Here is a 16,212-nt window from a genome sequence, read left to right on the forward strand (position 1 = left end):
CAGTCGCCGTGGGTTGAAAAGCTCCAGTCACCGGGGCCCCACTTCTTTTCTCCCATAGTTAAGACATAACCCTGAGCTCCAGTCTCCGTGACTGAGAGCACCCCCGTGGGATAGAATGGTATATTGCGACCACGGTCCTACCACAGATGGTATACAAAATGGTAGGAAGCAAAGGATATATAAGGACACTCATTCCTGTACTTAGTTGAGTTCTTCGCGATTGACTTCATCAATAAAGCATTGGTTACCTTTCTAGTTCAGACTCGTCAGCACTAAACCAACAACTAAGTATATGTACTTAGTTGGCCTTGTTTCTCTACTTCGTCACCTTATTTGGATTACTTGTTTACGGAGCCTGGCTGGGGCGATATACCAAGCGGCGCATTACAACTTAGACCTGGAGGGTCATTATCGATATAACGACAACGACGAAGGACACTCAGGTGAGTGCCCCAACTGAGACTTAACTAACTAGAACCTTAGGTTATGATATGAAGAGAAGCTAGGTTGTGACACCTTCTCTCACACCTACACAACAAACATAAACATGCTCATCTCAGCACAACACTATGCCCAATTCAGCAGTGTGATACAACAACAAATGCAAATGCATGACCACACCAAATTACTATGGTGACTCACATAGACACACTACTTGCAATTTACAAGGTAACAGCCTCAGCGCAACAAATGACTATCAATCCTTTGTTTATATGTGACTCTTGACTTCTTTATACACTGCGGTTGTCTACACGCTCAATGCATTCCCCCTTATTTGTTCAATGCTTTATTATACGCCACGAGGCTGTGGCTCTCGAGAAGAAAGAGGACCATGTTAGGATACAAAGCCGCATAGCGGACTTATGCATGTACATAACGTGCACGTGCGGTTAATAAGCACCTGCACATCACATGACCGCGACATAAAGTCTTAACCTCGCTGATGGCCGAGGACAGGACATCAGCGATTAGTACCGTGAATACTACGCATATACTTCTCATAACACTCACTGCGCTATCTATAGACCTTCTCTCACACATAGGGATCTTCATACCCTTGGCTTTGTGGTTGAGCTGGTTGTCTATCATTTGATTGGTAGCAGTTTGTTTGTGGATTTCCTCTAAAGGTGTTTCCATATCATGACTCCTTCTGTCTGACTCTTAGGTCATACAGGGTGTTGTCAATTTTGATTGCTCATTCAAACAACTCATTCAGGGAGCTTGGTTGTTCCATTCAAACCAACTTCTCCTGAATTTCTGGTTTCAACATTTCTTTGAATTTGGTGATGTACATCTCTTCATCCCAATTCAGATGTGCAATGATTTGTTGAAATTCAGATACCAGTTTGGTTACTATCTGGTTTGCTTTAGTCACCATAGTTTTTGTTCAGCATTTCATGTGGCATCAATATCTCTGAATGTTCCTTGGAGTCATTTCTTGAATTCAGCATAATTGGTGAAGATTTCAGTGGTATTGTCATTGTGATGTTCTTCATCTTTTTCTTAGAAATTGTGTAAAATAGGTTCAAACCAATCAAATGCTGGACTGGTTAAATATGTCACTGCAAGCAAGACTTTGTCAGATTTTAATATAAGCTTGCTGTGATTAATGCAGACATACAAGTCTAACTGGGTAATGAAAGATCACAACTTGTATCAAGTGCTGTCAAAAGGTTCTGGTGGTCAGACCTTGATTGTTTGTGCCAATTGTCTTTCTTCCAAGGTGGTGATGCTTTCTTGTAGCTGGCTCACCATTCCAAACAGTTGTTTGTATGTGGGCATACATTCCTCAGATCCATGAGAGGACCTAGGCGTAGCGCTGTTGTTCAATATGATTGTGAATAAGTCAACTGAGACTAGACTCATGCTGACTGGTGATTGTTATGTCACAACCTAGCTTCTCTTTGTATTGTAACCTAAGGTTCTAGTTAGTTAAGTCTCAGTTGGGGCACTCACCTGAGTGTCCTTCATCGTCGTCGTTATATCAATAATGACCCCTCAGTCTAAGTCATGATGCACTGCATGGTATCTTGCCCCAGTAAGGCTCCATAAAGAATGTGCTGCTTGGTATATCACCCCAGCCAGGCTCTGTAAACAAGTAATCCAAATAAGGTGATGAAGTAGAGAAACAAGGCCAACTAAGTACATATACTTAGTTGTTGGTTTAGTGCTGACGAGTCTGAACTAGAAAGGTAACCAATGCTTTATTGACAAAGACAATCGCGAAGAACTAAACTAGGTACAGGAGTGAGTGTCCTTATATATCCTCCATGATTATCAGTATAACATCCCCGAAGTATACTGGTATACCCTATACAAAACCAATAGTATAACTTCTGACTCATATACCTGTATACCTCCTGCAGGTCACGTGAGGTATGTCGTACTTCCTTAATGCTCAGGCCATGATCCCTGCTTAACTTACTGATCATCCCATTGAGCGTACCCAATGATTCTGCCTTAACTCCCCGCATCGTCACGTGAGACTGACAGGATAAGGTCTGTAACAAAATCCCACCCCTGAGGGGGTGGGTAGAGCATGCATAGTCTTAGACTGGAAAATGCTCTATAAAATGGAAGACATCATCATCAAGGTCCATTCCAATGTACCCATTTCTTAAGCTAGCGTCTTGGCGGTGGGACCTAGAATTTAAAGAAGAGTGTGAAACGGTGAAGCTGGTTTTGCACTTGGCTGTATTGGTATGGTGTGGTTTGTTAGGAATGGAGATCAATGACCTTCAAGCAAATCATAGATATCGTTTGGCCTGCTGATAAAGCCTTGGGCCTCTGGGGTCTAGTGACAGATGTTCTGATGGAGATGAGGTGGTGTGTAATAAGTGAATGTCGCTTTCTGGGCTCGCAGTTTTAGAGATCGTACTTTGAAGGTACTAGAACAGCCGATTGTTGAACGTAACAAGACATGTGTAAGTTGATAAAAAGTGAATGGAGAATGAGGGAGGGCTCTGGTGCCAACCTTGGTCCTATAGTACCTGCTTACAGCTATCTAGATGCAGGGCTCGAATGAGGTGGGAGTACGTCACGACGAAGCATTCAAGTTTACGATGAGATAATCACAATTATAAAGGACTATAGCAAACCTTCTGTTATTTAGCTATCTATGACTCTACTATCCAAAGGTATCACCAACAGGAACATGGGCCGTCTGCTGCGTAAAAAAAACATCAATCCACTTTCTAGCGTCATCCAGAGGCCAAAAATGGTAGATCTTCGTCTTCCGGATGACAATATCCTTTCCATCAAAGTACGCCTGGAGTATCCTTCCCTTCAAACTTCCCATGAACGAGAGAACAAGGATTGGGATGTATTTATGTTCCTCAAACTCTTCCAGTCTGGTAATGATAGCTGCCGCTATAGTCAGGGTTTCACCATGGAGTAAGTCCTCCCCCTATGGTTCAATATCATGTCTCATTACGAACATGAGACGCGGTCGATTTCTGGTATCCCGGAGCGCCATAGTGGGACAGAAAATGGTAGTGAATCTCTCTGCAAGAACAACATCTTCGTCAAAGTCCTTGTCAAAATGTTAGCCAGTCAGTTAGAGCACTAAGGTCATTGTCAATACACTCAGGGCCTGTTCTTTGGTATGCACTAAAGGCCCAAATTATTTCGTAGACAAGCGTATAGGCTGCCTGACGGCTTTTGCGTGGGTTGCCTTCATACTCCCTTATCTCTGCATGAACACTTTGTTGGTGGTTAGAATACGCATCTCCGGGTTTGAAACTTGGAGGATAATCTTTGATGGGGATTGCATGTTTGAAGAAACATGGTTCTGACTTGGGGTTATTGTAGAGTCCGTTTTCCGTTGGCTTTAACTCTTCACATTTGATTGAGAGGCTCTTTTGTATTTCCGTGTCTAAGAATGCAGATGGAAAACATTCAATCGAGTTATAGATACTATTCAGTCTGCTGAGGGAAAGCTGCTGGGATGGTATACGATAATCTTCCTCGCATCCGTGTCATTCTAGACTTGTTACTTGGGGCATAGCGTAGACTATCTGGCTTCGTGGATGTGGAACTCCGGATGGGGAATAGACCAGTGGAGAAAACAATGGCCTAGAAGAAACGAAAAGGCTGGTGCCTGTGTCCGCAGGTTTAATTGACCTTTGCGTATGGTGCCTGGAGAATACTATGATGTCCACAGCGTATACCCATAGCGCCATAGGCATCAAGATAGAAGGACATCGAGGAGGTACTCCGGAGTACACAACAAACCCACCAACGCCGCAAACCTCGCACCCATCCACCTCGTCAGTCACACTATACTCAACATCATTGGCATACTCGTACCCACCGCCATCACCTAGACTCCTCTTTAGCATCCACAGTGGATGCGGAATCAAGACACATGGAGTATGTACTACATACTACTCCGGAGTTACACCGTGTGTACGGGGAACCCACATATCGACAAATACCGGCATGTATTCGGAGTCGGAACAGTGCTTGTTTCGGGATGCCGTATGGATACAAGCCGATTTCTGTATCTTCCGATTCCGTGTCGGACGTGAAACTGGGCCGGTGGTGAACGATGCCAGGATGTGACGTCATCTGGCGATATCTCACTTGGCAGATAAGTCACATGATTTATGTGGAGAATTTTCTGGTAAATCTACAGAGTACGGATACTTGTACTATCTTGTACTATGGAGGAAGAAAAGTGGTTCATGACTCGGTTTGATTCGTAACCGTCTCCTGTACACATGCAAAGCAAGACACCCTGTCAAAGGGCGTCGGTATATCTATATATACATGAAGTGCTCAATAACAAATAGATATCTATATGCAACAACAAAAAAACAAGCAATAAAAAAAAACAAATTAGTCCACACCCATAGCCCGAGTCGTCGAGCTAGCAAGCTTAGACCGGGCGCGGATTTGCGGCCCGAACTTGAACAGGACGAATGGGAGGAAGGTAAGAACGGTAGCGACGAGTGCTAGGATCAACCCGGCGTATTGGCTACCGACGTTGTGGAAGAACTGCGAGGCGAAGAGTGGGGACACGGCGCCCAGGGTGTTACGCATTAGACCCTGGCCGGCGATGGCGGAGGAGGAGTTCTCGCCGTAGCAGTCCGAGGTGAACGAGTAGCAGGACTCGAAGATGAAGAAGATACCGATGGTGATGAGGGCGAGGGAGATGATGGGGCCGGCCCAGACGAGGTAGCCGTACTGGGTGAAGGAGTAGATGAAGAGACCGATCGGGAGCCAGATGGCGCCGAAAAGGGCACCGTAGAGACGGGCTTCGGGCTGCACGCGGCCGTTGTTGGCAATGCGGACCTGGTTGTACTTGCGGATCTGGAAGAAGTTCATGCCGAATCCGATGGTGGTACCGATGCAGAGCGAGATGTAGGGGAGACCAGCGGCACCCTCGCCCCAGCCGTGCTTCTCCTGGAAGGTGATGGGGATGACAGAAAGGAAGAGGAAGGTCAGGAACCAGGCGAAGGCGATCCAGAGACCGAAGAAGAACACGACGGGCTCGGTGAAGAGCATCTTGATGGCCTTGACAGACGAGTTGTGGAGCATCTCCTTGACACCGGGGGCCTCGAGCTCGGTGCGGGTGATGTAGCGTTCGTCACCGGTGGCCTTGCGGAGGGCCTTGGCACGCTTGTTCAGGGTGACGGAGCCACGGGTCTCACGGAAGAAGATAATGATGACGATACCGAGAGGGATGTTGGCAAGACCCTGGATACCCTCAACCCAGCGCCAGCCGAGGGCCTGGTCGATGAATCCAGCGTAGATGGGGGCACCCACGGTGCCCAGGATAGCGATGTAGGCGAACGAGGCCATGGGGATAGCACGGTGGTCGGGCGTGTACATGTCACCGAAAGTACCACCGACCAGGATGGTACCGATACAACCGAAGAGACCCAATAGGGAACGGCAGACGAGGATGGTAGCGATGTTCTTGCCCAGCGAGAGACCAATGAACATGAGAGCGAAGCAAACGTATCCACCGACGTAGACGATCTTACGACCGACCAACTCACAGAAGGGGGCCAGGAACATGGGAGCGAGGGCACAGGTGAAGTTGAAGCAAAACAGACCCAGCTGGCCCAGTTCTTCCGAGACACCGAATTCCTCACACATTCTCGAGATACCGGAACTGTAGGCCGTTGTTGCGAGACCGATGAAGAGGGTCATGAGGCAGAGCAGCGAACTCAGGAAGGCCTTCTTCTTGCCACTCCAGTTGAAAGGGTTTTCGGGATCGCCGTGCCGGAAATCGAGGATGACAACTTGTCTGCCATTGTGGTTTGTTGTTTCGGTAAAGGTCAAGGGCATGTCGACGTCGACTTGTTGCAGCGAACCATATTCGGGGAAAGACTCGTCATCGTTGACCTCTTGGGAGTACTTCCCACCGACGAGACGTCCAAACTGAGGTTTCTCTTGCGAGGAAGAACTTGTCGAGGCGTTCTCAGTATGAGAAGGCGCGTTGGACCTATCTTTGACCATCTTGACTAACACAAAAAGTATGCAAGGGTATCAAGTAAAGAGGTAAAGAGAAAAGACGGGGAGACAGTCTGGAGCAGCATAACAATTCCGGGGGAAATCGTGGATTATAAGTAACCTCCATCTTTTCGGTATTTCGTGGCGTCACAGAGAGCCATGAAATTCGCGCTCCATGGAACTCGCATCCACAAACACCCGAAGCCCGTACAAGGTACCAAATCGGGAAGGGACCGTGGGTCTGGAAGCATACTGGAAAAGGATTGGTAACCTCGGGGAATCACCGTATGACAGTCGGGCCGGTGATTGGGCCTCGTGACCGTTCTCCGCGTTTCTTTCTCCATGTTTTCTTTTTTAGCCCAACAACTTGCGATTTCTGTCTAACCTGGAGTGCCCCGGACGGACGGGGGGGGGATTCTGACTGCTGGTTGACGCTGACCGTTCATCGCAATTGACCAGAATGGCGAGAAAACCAGGGATTCTTGCCTGGTACAGAATCCGGTGAGAAAGCGACAAGAACGCTGAGCGCAGTGCCATGACATCGGGTGGACCTCGGAGGATCTATTCGGGATGACACCGAGCCGGTGTTGAGTTTCCCCTTTAATCACCGTGCCGTGGTGCGAGTAAACTAGGTTAAGTTTAAGATTTTTTACAGGTACGGAACATTTCTACAAGCATCTTAATCCGGTTCCTAGATAGCAATATCAGACTATGAACATAGCGATGAACTCATTTTTTGCCGTTTCAAAATCACTTGAAACCGTTATTTCTGTACTCCGGAGTAGGACACAGCGGTGGTGTACTTGTAGAACCAACCCGAACGGCATCCCGATCGGGCAATGCTCATCCGACGCCGATGCCGACTCGGGCAAGGACGAGCACCAACGGGAGCCTCTACGGTCACGGTACTGCTCCGTACGCTATACGGGATCTGGAATTAGAACCAGACAATCTCCACAATAGAGTTCAAGCCAGCGTATCCAGATACTCAAAAGAGACTTTGTTGACCGGCTAAACTACGGAGATCGGCGAGCGTTGTAGGGCCATTCGGGCCAATTGGAGAGTCTTCGGACCGATCTCGGGGATTCTCGTACAATAAAAAATCGGCACGGCCTGCGGAGAAAGAATCTGTTTCTCCATCGGTGGGGTGCCTTTTTGTATCCCGACGGTGGAATTGGTTACATCCACGAGTTACCACGGTCTTGTTCGCTTGGCCTACCTTGGCTTGCTTGACTTAGTTAAGTCTATTGCACGCCAACTCGTCGCTCTCAAAAAAATGGTACATAATATGAAACGAATCTGCATAAGAATCGGCATTGGGGTTATGACCATACTTCGAGTACAAGGCCGAGGTTAACTGCGCTTATGCACTCCATACACGTTGATTGAACGCTTGGAGAACGGAGTAGTCTACTCCATACGGAGGCTTCCCCATTCTCCAGATTCTTATGTACGTGGCCGAATGGGGTGTTGTATGTCATCGTTGAAAGTCCTTATACAGGGTATGTCGTCCGTACAAGTAGAAATCTACATCACATTCTGCAGCGATCATGCCCTGCAATAATGGAAGATGAGTTATATTCCTCGTCGCAGAAATGCACACTGACATCATGCTCGTATACTTTGCACGATGGCAGCACCTACAGGATGTCGGGCACTGACAAGTCTGCTCACTTTGAGGAAATGGTGCGTCTTTAATTGTGTCATGACTCGCCCTTGTAAGAGATTCTAAAACGATCGCTACTCCGTAGAATACAAGGTTAGCCACGCGAGACTCACCACGTCATGGCATCTCCAGATTGCTGTCATCTGCCATGTCTGGCAACATCCACAGATTGATCGGGAATCAACCTGATATTGGAAGAATCCCGTCCTCCGTATGTCTCAGCGTACTTGCCGACCGAGCCGACGGCTTTTACGATACATCCGGCCCGGTTATGATGACCCTCCCGATATACATTCTGGAGCGCTCCATGTTAAGGTCCAGAACACCTCGAGTGTCACGAGGAGAGAAGAAAAAAAGAAACCCTCACATGCACCCCAAGAAGCAATATGCAGTTAAGGCATTTTTCTTTGGTTCTTTGGGACAGTAATCCGTATGTTCCGTTGCTCTCGACAGCTGTGGTAGTCGCACCGGACTGGCGAACTGCTCAATGTCGGGATCCGGTAAGCAGCCCACCGTTCGTCCAATTTGCAACAGAGCAACAGCCAGAAAGCGACCAAGTCGGAGTATATCGGAGTGTGAAGGTCGTAATCATATGGAGTACGAGCGTTGTGTACGATGAGTGGCAACGCGTGATCTATGAATGCTGAATAATTATGCATTATAATTATGCATAACCAGTTCTCCAGCTCGTTCTGGGGTGAATGCAGACAAGTATGGCTAGTGCTCAGTCTGGCCAAAAATGGAGGAGCTCTATATTCTTCGAACGTACCCAGATATATTTACTGACCAGATATATTGTTTGAGAGCCTCAGGCTCCAATATGCCCCGCTCCTGATTGGCCCGCACTAGCGAGCCCATACACAACTGCCGGATAGAGGAGATCCACCCTCATCCATCTACACAGACACAGAATACAATAGTATCGTCGATGCCGTTCCTTGCCATAGCCTGATCCACATATATCTTACGTAGCTACTAGACTAATCAATCCTCCTCCTAATTCCTAACTCTCAAACGTTTCGACGACTTACTATATCCTCTTGTTAAGCTACAGTTCCAGACCGTGATATTACCAAGGTATTCTTCCAGCAACCTACATTGCCGAACGGTAGTTGAAAAACCGTATTTGCAGCCATACATCGCCCCAGTCAGTAAAACAAACAATGCAATGTTTAACTAGGACAGAAGCGGCCCATAAGATACAATTCCCGATACGGCCTATGCTCGCACGCTTGTGATCAAACATACTCTGAAACCGTCGAGACCGTCTTGAATTACCGGAAATGTCACCAGCTTTTTTCAAGCCCGGTTGGAGCATTAGCTCTGGTAGCTGTGGTTCTGTGCTCGTTGACCTCGACTACATCATTCAACTATGGTATTTTCTTTTTCGCCTGTACTGGATGATGTTTCATTTGTGAGCACTCATCCTAGGAGCACCAGTTTATCCACATATGAAAAAATAAAACCTTTGGCGGCAAACGCTATCATTCCAACGCCTTTTCCAGGGGGCTCTGCGTGTCATGAGAGACAGCGTGCCTGACGATGCTACATGGAGAAAGTGAAAGTCTCACCGATTAATCCGTTGCTGCAACCGTCACGCTTCTCCCACATGGGAATCTATATGTTTCGATAGCCAGTCATTAACTTGATACAGGCCCATGGAGACAACACGTCTAGCAACTTGCATGACTCGTCTCCGCAAAAAAACACCACGATTCGAAACTACAAGAGGCATACATATAAGTTGGGCAATCAGACATACGCAACAAAAGAGCTAACCTGGGATTGTTGTGACGAGCCTGAAAGTTCGGTGATACTCCAAACTTCTTATTGTGAGGATTATATCGAGGGACTTAAGCAAACCCGATATGCTATGGAATACGCGTGCCGGGACAACACAGAACGATGGAGACTTGATGTTAGTCAAATCATTATTGAACTCGTCTCTTAACAGGAATTATTTGCTCTATAGTTGACAACTTTTCTATTCATTATCTATTAAGGTATCTAAACTGTATCATAAGCCATGCAGTCATCATATCACATTAAGTATGTTTGACCTTAAACCGCGAGTCATTCACAACATCCACCTCACTAACCTGCTCCCCGTCAATAACCATAATATACGGCGTCGCACCCGACACCCCCACACTCTTCCCCTTCTTCGTCTCCGCCTTGCTCTCCTCAAACGTAATCTCTCCAAAGTCCACCAGCGGCACCGGCGACCCGTTCGACAGGAAATCTTCCACGATCCACTCTGCATTCTTGCCACTGAGCGTGGACGAGGGCTTCGGTGCTTCGAGGGTCTTTGTGACTTTTTGGCCGGTGCTCTTGTTCTCGACGATGCAGATACCAGAGGTCTTGGAGGTTGCGTTGACGGTTGTCTCCACGACGTCGCCGGCTTGCAGCTCGAAGTCGGGCCATGTTACCGATGCCTCGGGGTACCACTGGTACCATGCGGAATAGTGCGGGGAGCCGTCGAGGATGCCCACGTTAACGCCTGTCTGCAGGATAGCGTCGGAGACAGTGGCGCCGTCGATACCGACCCAGACGGAGGCGGATTGGTACGAGTCCAGCCCGTCGGAGGACACCTTGGGGATGGTGATTATGGTGGAGACATGGGTGAATTCGTCGCCCGAGGGGGGCTGGGTGAGGACGGTGCCAGACCAGTTGTTGCTGTAGGCGGTTGTTTGGGAGGAGTGGGTGTGGGAGGTTGACTCGGTGTTGTTGTGGGAGTCAGAGGGGGAGGAGTCTTTTAGGCTGGGGGCGGAGATTTTGATGACGGGGAGGGCTGTGGCCTGTGCTGCCACAAGGAGGGAGAGAAGCTTCATTGATTCGAAGAGCTTCATTGTGTTTGGTCTGAGGACAAAGAGATGAGATCGGGATCGAAAAGTAAGGAGTTTTTTGAGATTCAATGGTCTTGACAATCGCTCAGGAAAGGGTAAATCTTCCCTTCATATATGCTTAGCCATCTACTACCCTGAAGGCCACGGACACCGACGGGACGCGGCAAACCTCGCACTGGGTTTACTGGACAAAATTGCTCATGGGTATGGCCAAAACCCACATGCTGAGAACTATTGGAAGTTAATCTGCCGAGATACGCAAAGGTAATAACGAGATCCACCAACAATAGCTTATTATGAGGTGATCAACTGACAGTCTAGCTTTGGTTTGGCATGAGTTTGTACGGAGAAGCCTTGTGCGATGTGGTTTACATCGTGTTTGCCGCAAACTATGTCTGATTGCTACACCCAGTTCAAACGCCAGCGCCTATGTTGTATATGCACCCCGGATATACCAGGGTCTTCAGGGGTCATGCAGAACCCCCTGTACACTTTCCGCAATCCCGGGTTCACACTCTCCACAAGTGGAATAGTTTGTGCTGATCCCAATCCGAAAAAGTTGAAGCCAAGAACCACGCTAAACCTTGGCTGTGGACGATCATCCGATTTCGGCAGGTTGACTGCTCTGCTGCGTACTCTCGGAGTACTCTGCATTCGCCTGAATTGCTGCTTTGATGTTATCTGGTCGGGTTGACTTTTCACATTTTCGGGATATAATCGGGCTGCTGTCAGAGTTTGTGGGATAGTGTATTAATCTGTGGTAACGGAGTTCTCCGCAGGATCGTTGTGTTTGAATTTGTATTGCGTTTGAGAACGGTGATTGGGTATATGTCTCAACTCATGCAGTATCTACCCCATGCCATATGGTCAATGCAAACCAATAGAACTACACTGTTCAAGGTGACGTAACCCCGAACTACGTGCTCTGCACGGAGTGCAGGGTCTATCACAGCAGTTCACCTGCATCTGGATATCGTAAATCGGCGTGTTCCTCCAGGAATGCCATCCAGCGCTTCAGGAAACTACTTCCTCTGTTCATGACAACCATGTCAATAATATGCAATAGACGGGTGTTTGTCGGGGTTCAGCTCACCTGCTGATAGTTTCCGAGTCACCGCATATGCACAGATGACGCCTAGGACGGGTCATGGCCACTATTGAATAAATTAACACCTTGTACTCCGCCATGCCGGGCTTACTCCGTGAGAATTAATATCCGGTCCATACCGTTCAATCTCCGCTTCTCCCCCAAGAATCCCACCTCATGCTCATCGTTACTTCGCACCAAACTAACCACGACGGCCTCCTTCTCTCGACCCTGGAACCCGTCCACACTTCCCAATTCCAGACCGGGATACTTTTCCCGCAGCATCTGCGATAATACCGCTAGTTGGCCATTGTACGGCGTGATGACCGCGATATCTTCGGGGCGGACGCCTGCGTCCACAAGGTTGGCCACGTGCTTGGCGACGACCATAGCTTCCATCTCGTTACTTTTGCTTTCGCCTAGTAGAGCTTCCTTCTTGCCCATGTCGTCGTCTTCGGTTTTCTCGGGGAAATCCCCGCCCTGCGTGTCCCAGAATACAACGGGTTCTTTGGTGTCGTCGGTTTCTTCGATTTCATACGGCAAATCTTTCAGTAGTCGGGCTTTGACGGCTTCGCCCGCCATAAGCTTCGACTCGTAGAGTTCGTCGGATGGGAAGCGCATAATCCTCTCGTGCATCCGATACTGCGTAGTGAGCATTTTCTTGATGCCTGGGCCGTGGAGCGACAATAGTCGATCAAACATAGTTCGTTCTAATGAGATGCTTTTGGCAATTTCCTTCTCTTCTGGGCTGAGATTGGCATCATTATTGCCATTCTTTTGCGCTTTCGAATCCTTCGACTTCTGCACGGTCGATTTCACCGTAGGAGGCAGCTGAAGATGATCCCCCGCAAGGACCACTTTTGAAGCGGATAGGAGTGGAATCCAGCACTGAGCCTCAAGGGCCTGACTAGCTTCGTCAATAATTACCACATCGAACTTTGAATTCCTCAGCTGGTGGCCCCCGGCTCCGTGCAGGGTGGAAAGGACCACGCTACTCCCGCGGACAAGGTTGTCCACGCATTTGGACTCGCGTTCTCGGAATTCGCGACGTAGCTCTTTCAGGTCGTCATAGATTGCTCTCCTTTCTCGTCCGGTCCGCGTTTTACGGATACTGGCTTGTTTGGAGTTAATTTCGGCGCGGACGTCCTTGACTATACCAGCAGCTTCAGATGTGTGGGTCAACACTTCGAGAGAATGCTCGAGGACGGATGGCAGCAGACGGGCCGGATGTCCAATCCGCACAACAGGGACTTTCTTCGGTGCCAGTCGCTCCACGATGTTGTCCACTGAGATATTGGACGGTCCACAGACAAGTACCCGCTGGTTCCTCTGCACCATCTGTAGGATCAATTCAATCAGAGTATGTGTCTTACCCGTCCCCGGCGGACCGTGAATGAGAACGACATCCTTCGACGCAAGTGCGAATCGAATAGCTTCCTTCTGCGAGTCATTCAAGCTCGGATCGGTGAACTCCACAGCACCGACAGCTTCATAATCGACCTGTAACGGCGTCGTATACCCAAACGCAACGCGCATGAAATGCGAATGTTCGTTCTCCGTCATCTTGGTCATCTTCTCCATCGTCTGGTTCATCCGTCGAAACGTCACGTCGTTTGCCAATTTAATCCTGCACCATCGCCGTCAGCACACGCAATCCAAGTATGAATGAAACACATACAGCCATAACTTCTTCCCCCACAACTCCTCAATTGCCTCATCATCCTCCCTAGACCGCGACCCCGTATTCCCACCCCTCTGCCCAAACGCAATCCAAACAGCCCTCTCCCCGACTCTCGTCACCACGCCTTCCAGTCCTTTCCCACTATCCTTCCCCTTATCCTTCTCCTTCTCTTTCCCAGTTTTCTTAGCACCAGACCCAATATCATTCACCCGCACCACATCGCCAACCCGAATCCCATGCGCCCCCAACCCCGCTTCCCCACTACCTTTCTCATCCTTATCCTTCCCTTTCACAGCAGTCGCCGGATCCGCCGCAAACTCACCAACCACTCGTCCCCCGAGACCTGTCTTCGTCTGGCTTAGTATCAGCCCCGTCAACGCGTAGCCGGTTGCTTGTAGCGTTCGTCGCGTGGAGGGAGAAACGGAGGCTGCTGTGCTGGCGAGCGAGGAGGAGGAGATTTCGGCTTGGTGTTCGGTGTGGAGGAGGGAGAGTTGGGTGTTGGCGAAGAGGGGGATCGGGGCGGGGGGCATGTTGCTCTCTGGTGGTTTGTTACTCAGTTTCGGTTCGCATCGATTTGGTGGATTTCGAGGTTATTTAGATGACATTGGAATGTGTAAGGAGCCGGAATATAGTATGTGGTAACAATCTCAATTGGATTCAGAGATTGAGTGATGGTGGTGTCCGATGGAAATCGGTGACTTCATTGTTTGCTTGGTTTGCATACTCCGCATCAACACAGATACGATTGACTCCAGTGTCCTGAAGATAAATATCTAGTCATATTTCGAGGGAGTGTGAAATAGAGAGTCCTGGTATTATAAATTAAAAAAAAAAAAAAAAAAAAGATAGACAACAGAATAGCCGGTAGGAAAGGACAGGTCAGAGCTGAACATTTAATGCGAACGCACTAATATATATTTACCAGCCCTACCCGTACTTCAGCAACATTAAATGCTTCGCTAGTCCACCATTCATTAAACAATTATAATCCTTTGAATCATCTTAATATTATTATTAATACATTCTAGCATAAATAAAGTACTGCATAAATGTCATGAATCATAATCAAGCCACGTAAATAACCCGACACCACGTTCACAACTCCTCGCGATAAAGAAAAGTATCCTCTTCATAAACCCTCGAATCATCGGCCTCCTTCCTCCCCAGTACAACCGCCTTCGCCTCCTCCTCAAAACCAGGGTCATCAGCGAGAAACACCCAGAAATCGCGCAGGCCTTTCAAATCTGCAAAACTGAGCAGTAACTTGCGCAGGTACCGATTGCGGGATGAAATCATTCTAGTCCGCGAGAACGTATCTGCGCCTCCGACATCGATAATCGATATGGATAGTTTTGGGAGGTCGAAGTGTTCGCGAATGAACCGACGGAGCACGGACCAGGAGAGAAAGGCGGTTTCTTCGATTTTTTGGGCGTTGAGGCGGTAGGGCATGCGGTGGTGGTAGGGGAATTTGAATGCGAGGCGTCGGATTTGCATGAATGTGGGGGTGGGGATGCTGTGTGTGATGCGGAGCATATCTTCGGGGTCTTCTTCGACAAAGGCGAAGACGTTCTTCGAGTAGAAGATGTGGCGCGCCATGTTGTAGAATTCGCGGCTGACGAGGAAGTACGGTACGGGCGTGCTGAAGCAAGAGCAGGCTGTGGAGAATGCGCACTGGCGCGAGAAGCAGAAACACATGGCCTGCGAAGGCGAGCACGTCCCACAGCACATCATAGGACGGACGTCATGGGCTCGCAGATATCGACGGTTTTGAAAGGTCACCACGCTCTCAAGACATCGGAAACCCTCTGATAACGAATTCCCCGCACGGGGCGAGTATGGATCTGGACGGTTGGTCAAGAGGAACTCGAGGACCAGCAACTGCATTTCCTTGGGAAGACGCGCGAACGGGAACGACGGAGGGTCCAGCCTCCCCGTCATCTTCCAGCAGAACTGCCTGACTTTGACTTGTAACCCATCGTCGGGCGAGGGGTTGAAGTGAATTCCACAACTCAATAACTCAGGGAAACCCTGCATATGATCGAACAATTTATCCGCAACTTCGGGCATCCGCACCTTGCACTTCAAACTGAACACGTCAAGAGCAGGCATCTTCCCTTTAACCTGCCTGCAAAACGCCGCCCACGTATTCCACGCCGTGCCATGCATTCCACCACACATCTTGAGGAACCGCCCATCCCCAGGTCTCAACTCGATGTGCAAACTCCGTAACCGGCTAAACGCCCATCCCAGCGACATCTGGAAGTAGTCCAAATCCGACCTGTATGCCAGAAGCATAGCGAAACGATTCCTGAGAAAGATCCTCGCTGCTTCCTCACGCACGCGTCGAGATACCCTGAACAGCACCATTGGAAAATTGGGATGTGTGCAGAATCTAGTCGTCGTGGCCGCGGTGTAGTAGCTACCCTGACGAGAAACGCGGAGGTCCTCTCGTTCCAGCTCACAGAAGTTG

At 48.8% G+C, this 16,212-nt stretch overlaps 5 protein-coding genes across 5 annotated transcripts; 1 reads left to right on the top strand and 4 right to left on the bottom strand.

The window, feature by feature from the left end:
- Positions 1 to 2,731: 2,731 nt before the first annotated feature.
- ASPGLDRAFT_30215 (uncharacterized protein) lies at positions 2,732 to 3,397 on the top strand (the record flags this gene model as incomplete). The annotated part of the gene is made up of 4 exons (XM_022543926.1): positions 2,732 to 2,826; positions 2,864 to 2,924; positions 3,009 to 3,032; positions 3,113 to 3,397. 4 exons carry the CDS (start codon positions 2,732 to 2,734, stop codon positions 3,395 to 3,397), a joined length of 465 nt encoding a protein of 154 aa, XP_022395620.1.
- Positions 3,398 to 4,680: 1,283 nt separating this feature from the next.
- On the bottom strand, positions 4,681 to 6,527 carry ASPGLDRAFT_53107 (MFS transporter). Its single transcript, XM_022547903.1, has one exon. The coding sequence runs from the start codon at positions 6,466 to 6,468 to the stop codon at positions 4,840 to 4,842; it is 1,629 nt and encodes a 542-aa protein (XP_022395621.1). The 5' UTR covers positions 6,469 to 6,527; the 3' UTR covers positions 4,681 to 4,839.
- A 3,646-nt stretch (positions 6,528 to 10,173) lies between these two features.
- Positions 10,174 to 10,959, bottom strand: ASPGLDRAFT_137862 (A4/G1 family peptidase; the record flags this gene model as incomplete). Its single annotated transcript, XM_022541561.1, has 1 exon — positions 10,174 to 10,959. The coding sequence occupies one exon, from the start codon at positions 10,957 to 10,959 to the stop codon at positions 10,174 to 10,176; it is 786 nt and encodes a 261-aa protein (XP_022395622.1).
- A 632-nt stretch (positions 10,960 to 11,591) lies between these two features.
- On the bottom strand, positions 11,592 to 14,327 carry ASPGLDRAFT_53109 (putative DNA helicase). Its single transcript, XM_022547904.1, has 4 exons — positions 13,740 to 14,327; positions 12,202 to 13,688; positions 12,068 to 12,128; positions 11,592 to 12,005 (listed from the first exon to the last, which is right to left on the bottom strand). Exons 1-4 carry the CDS (start codon positions 14,270 to 14,272, stop codon positions 11,921 to 11,923), a joined length of 2,166 nt encoding a protein of 721 aa, XP_022395623.1. The 5' UTR covers positions 14,273 to 14,327; the 3' UTR covers positions 11,592 to 11,920.
- A 486-nt stretch (positions 14,328 to 14,813) lies between these two features.
- ASPGLDRAFT_53111 (uncharacterized protein) lies at positions 14,814 to 15,634 on the bottom strand. The gene has a single exon (XM_022547905.1). The coding sequence runs from the start codon at positions 15,624 to 15,626 to the stop codon at positions 14,838 to 14,840; it is 789 nt and encodes a 262-aa protein (XP_022395624.1). The 5' UTR covers positions 15,627 to 15,634; the 3' UTR covers positions 14,814 to 14,837.
- Positions 15,635 to 16,212: the final 578 nt, after the last annotated feature.

Source organism: Aspergillus glaucus, assembly GCF_001890805.1.
Source record: "Aspergillus glaucus CBS 516.65 unplaced genomic scaffold ASPGLscaffold_37, whole genome shotgun sequence".
In the NCBI taxonomy this organism is placed as follows: domain Eukaryota; kingdom Fungi; phylum Ascomycota; class Eurotiomycetes; order Eurotiales; family Aspergillaceae; genus Aspergillus; species Aspergillus glaucus.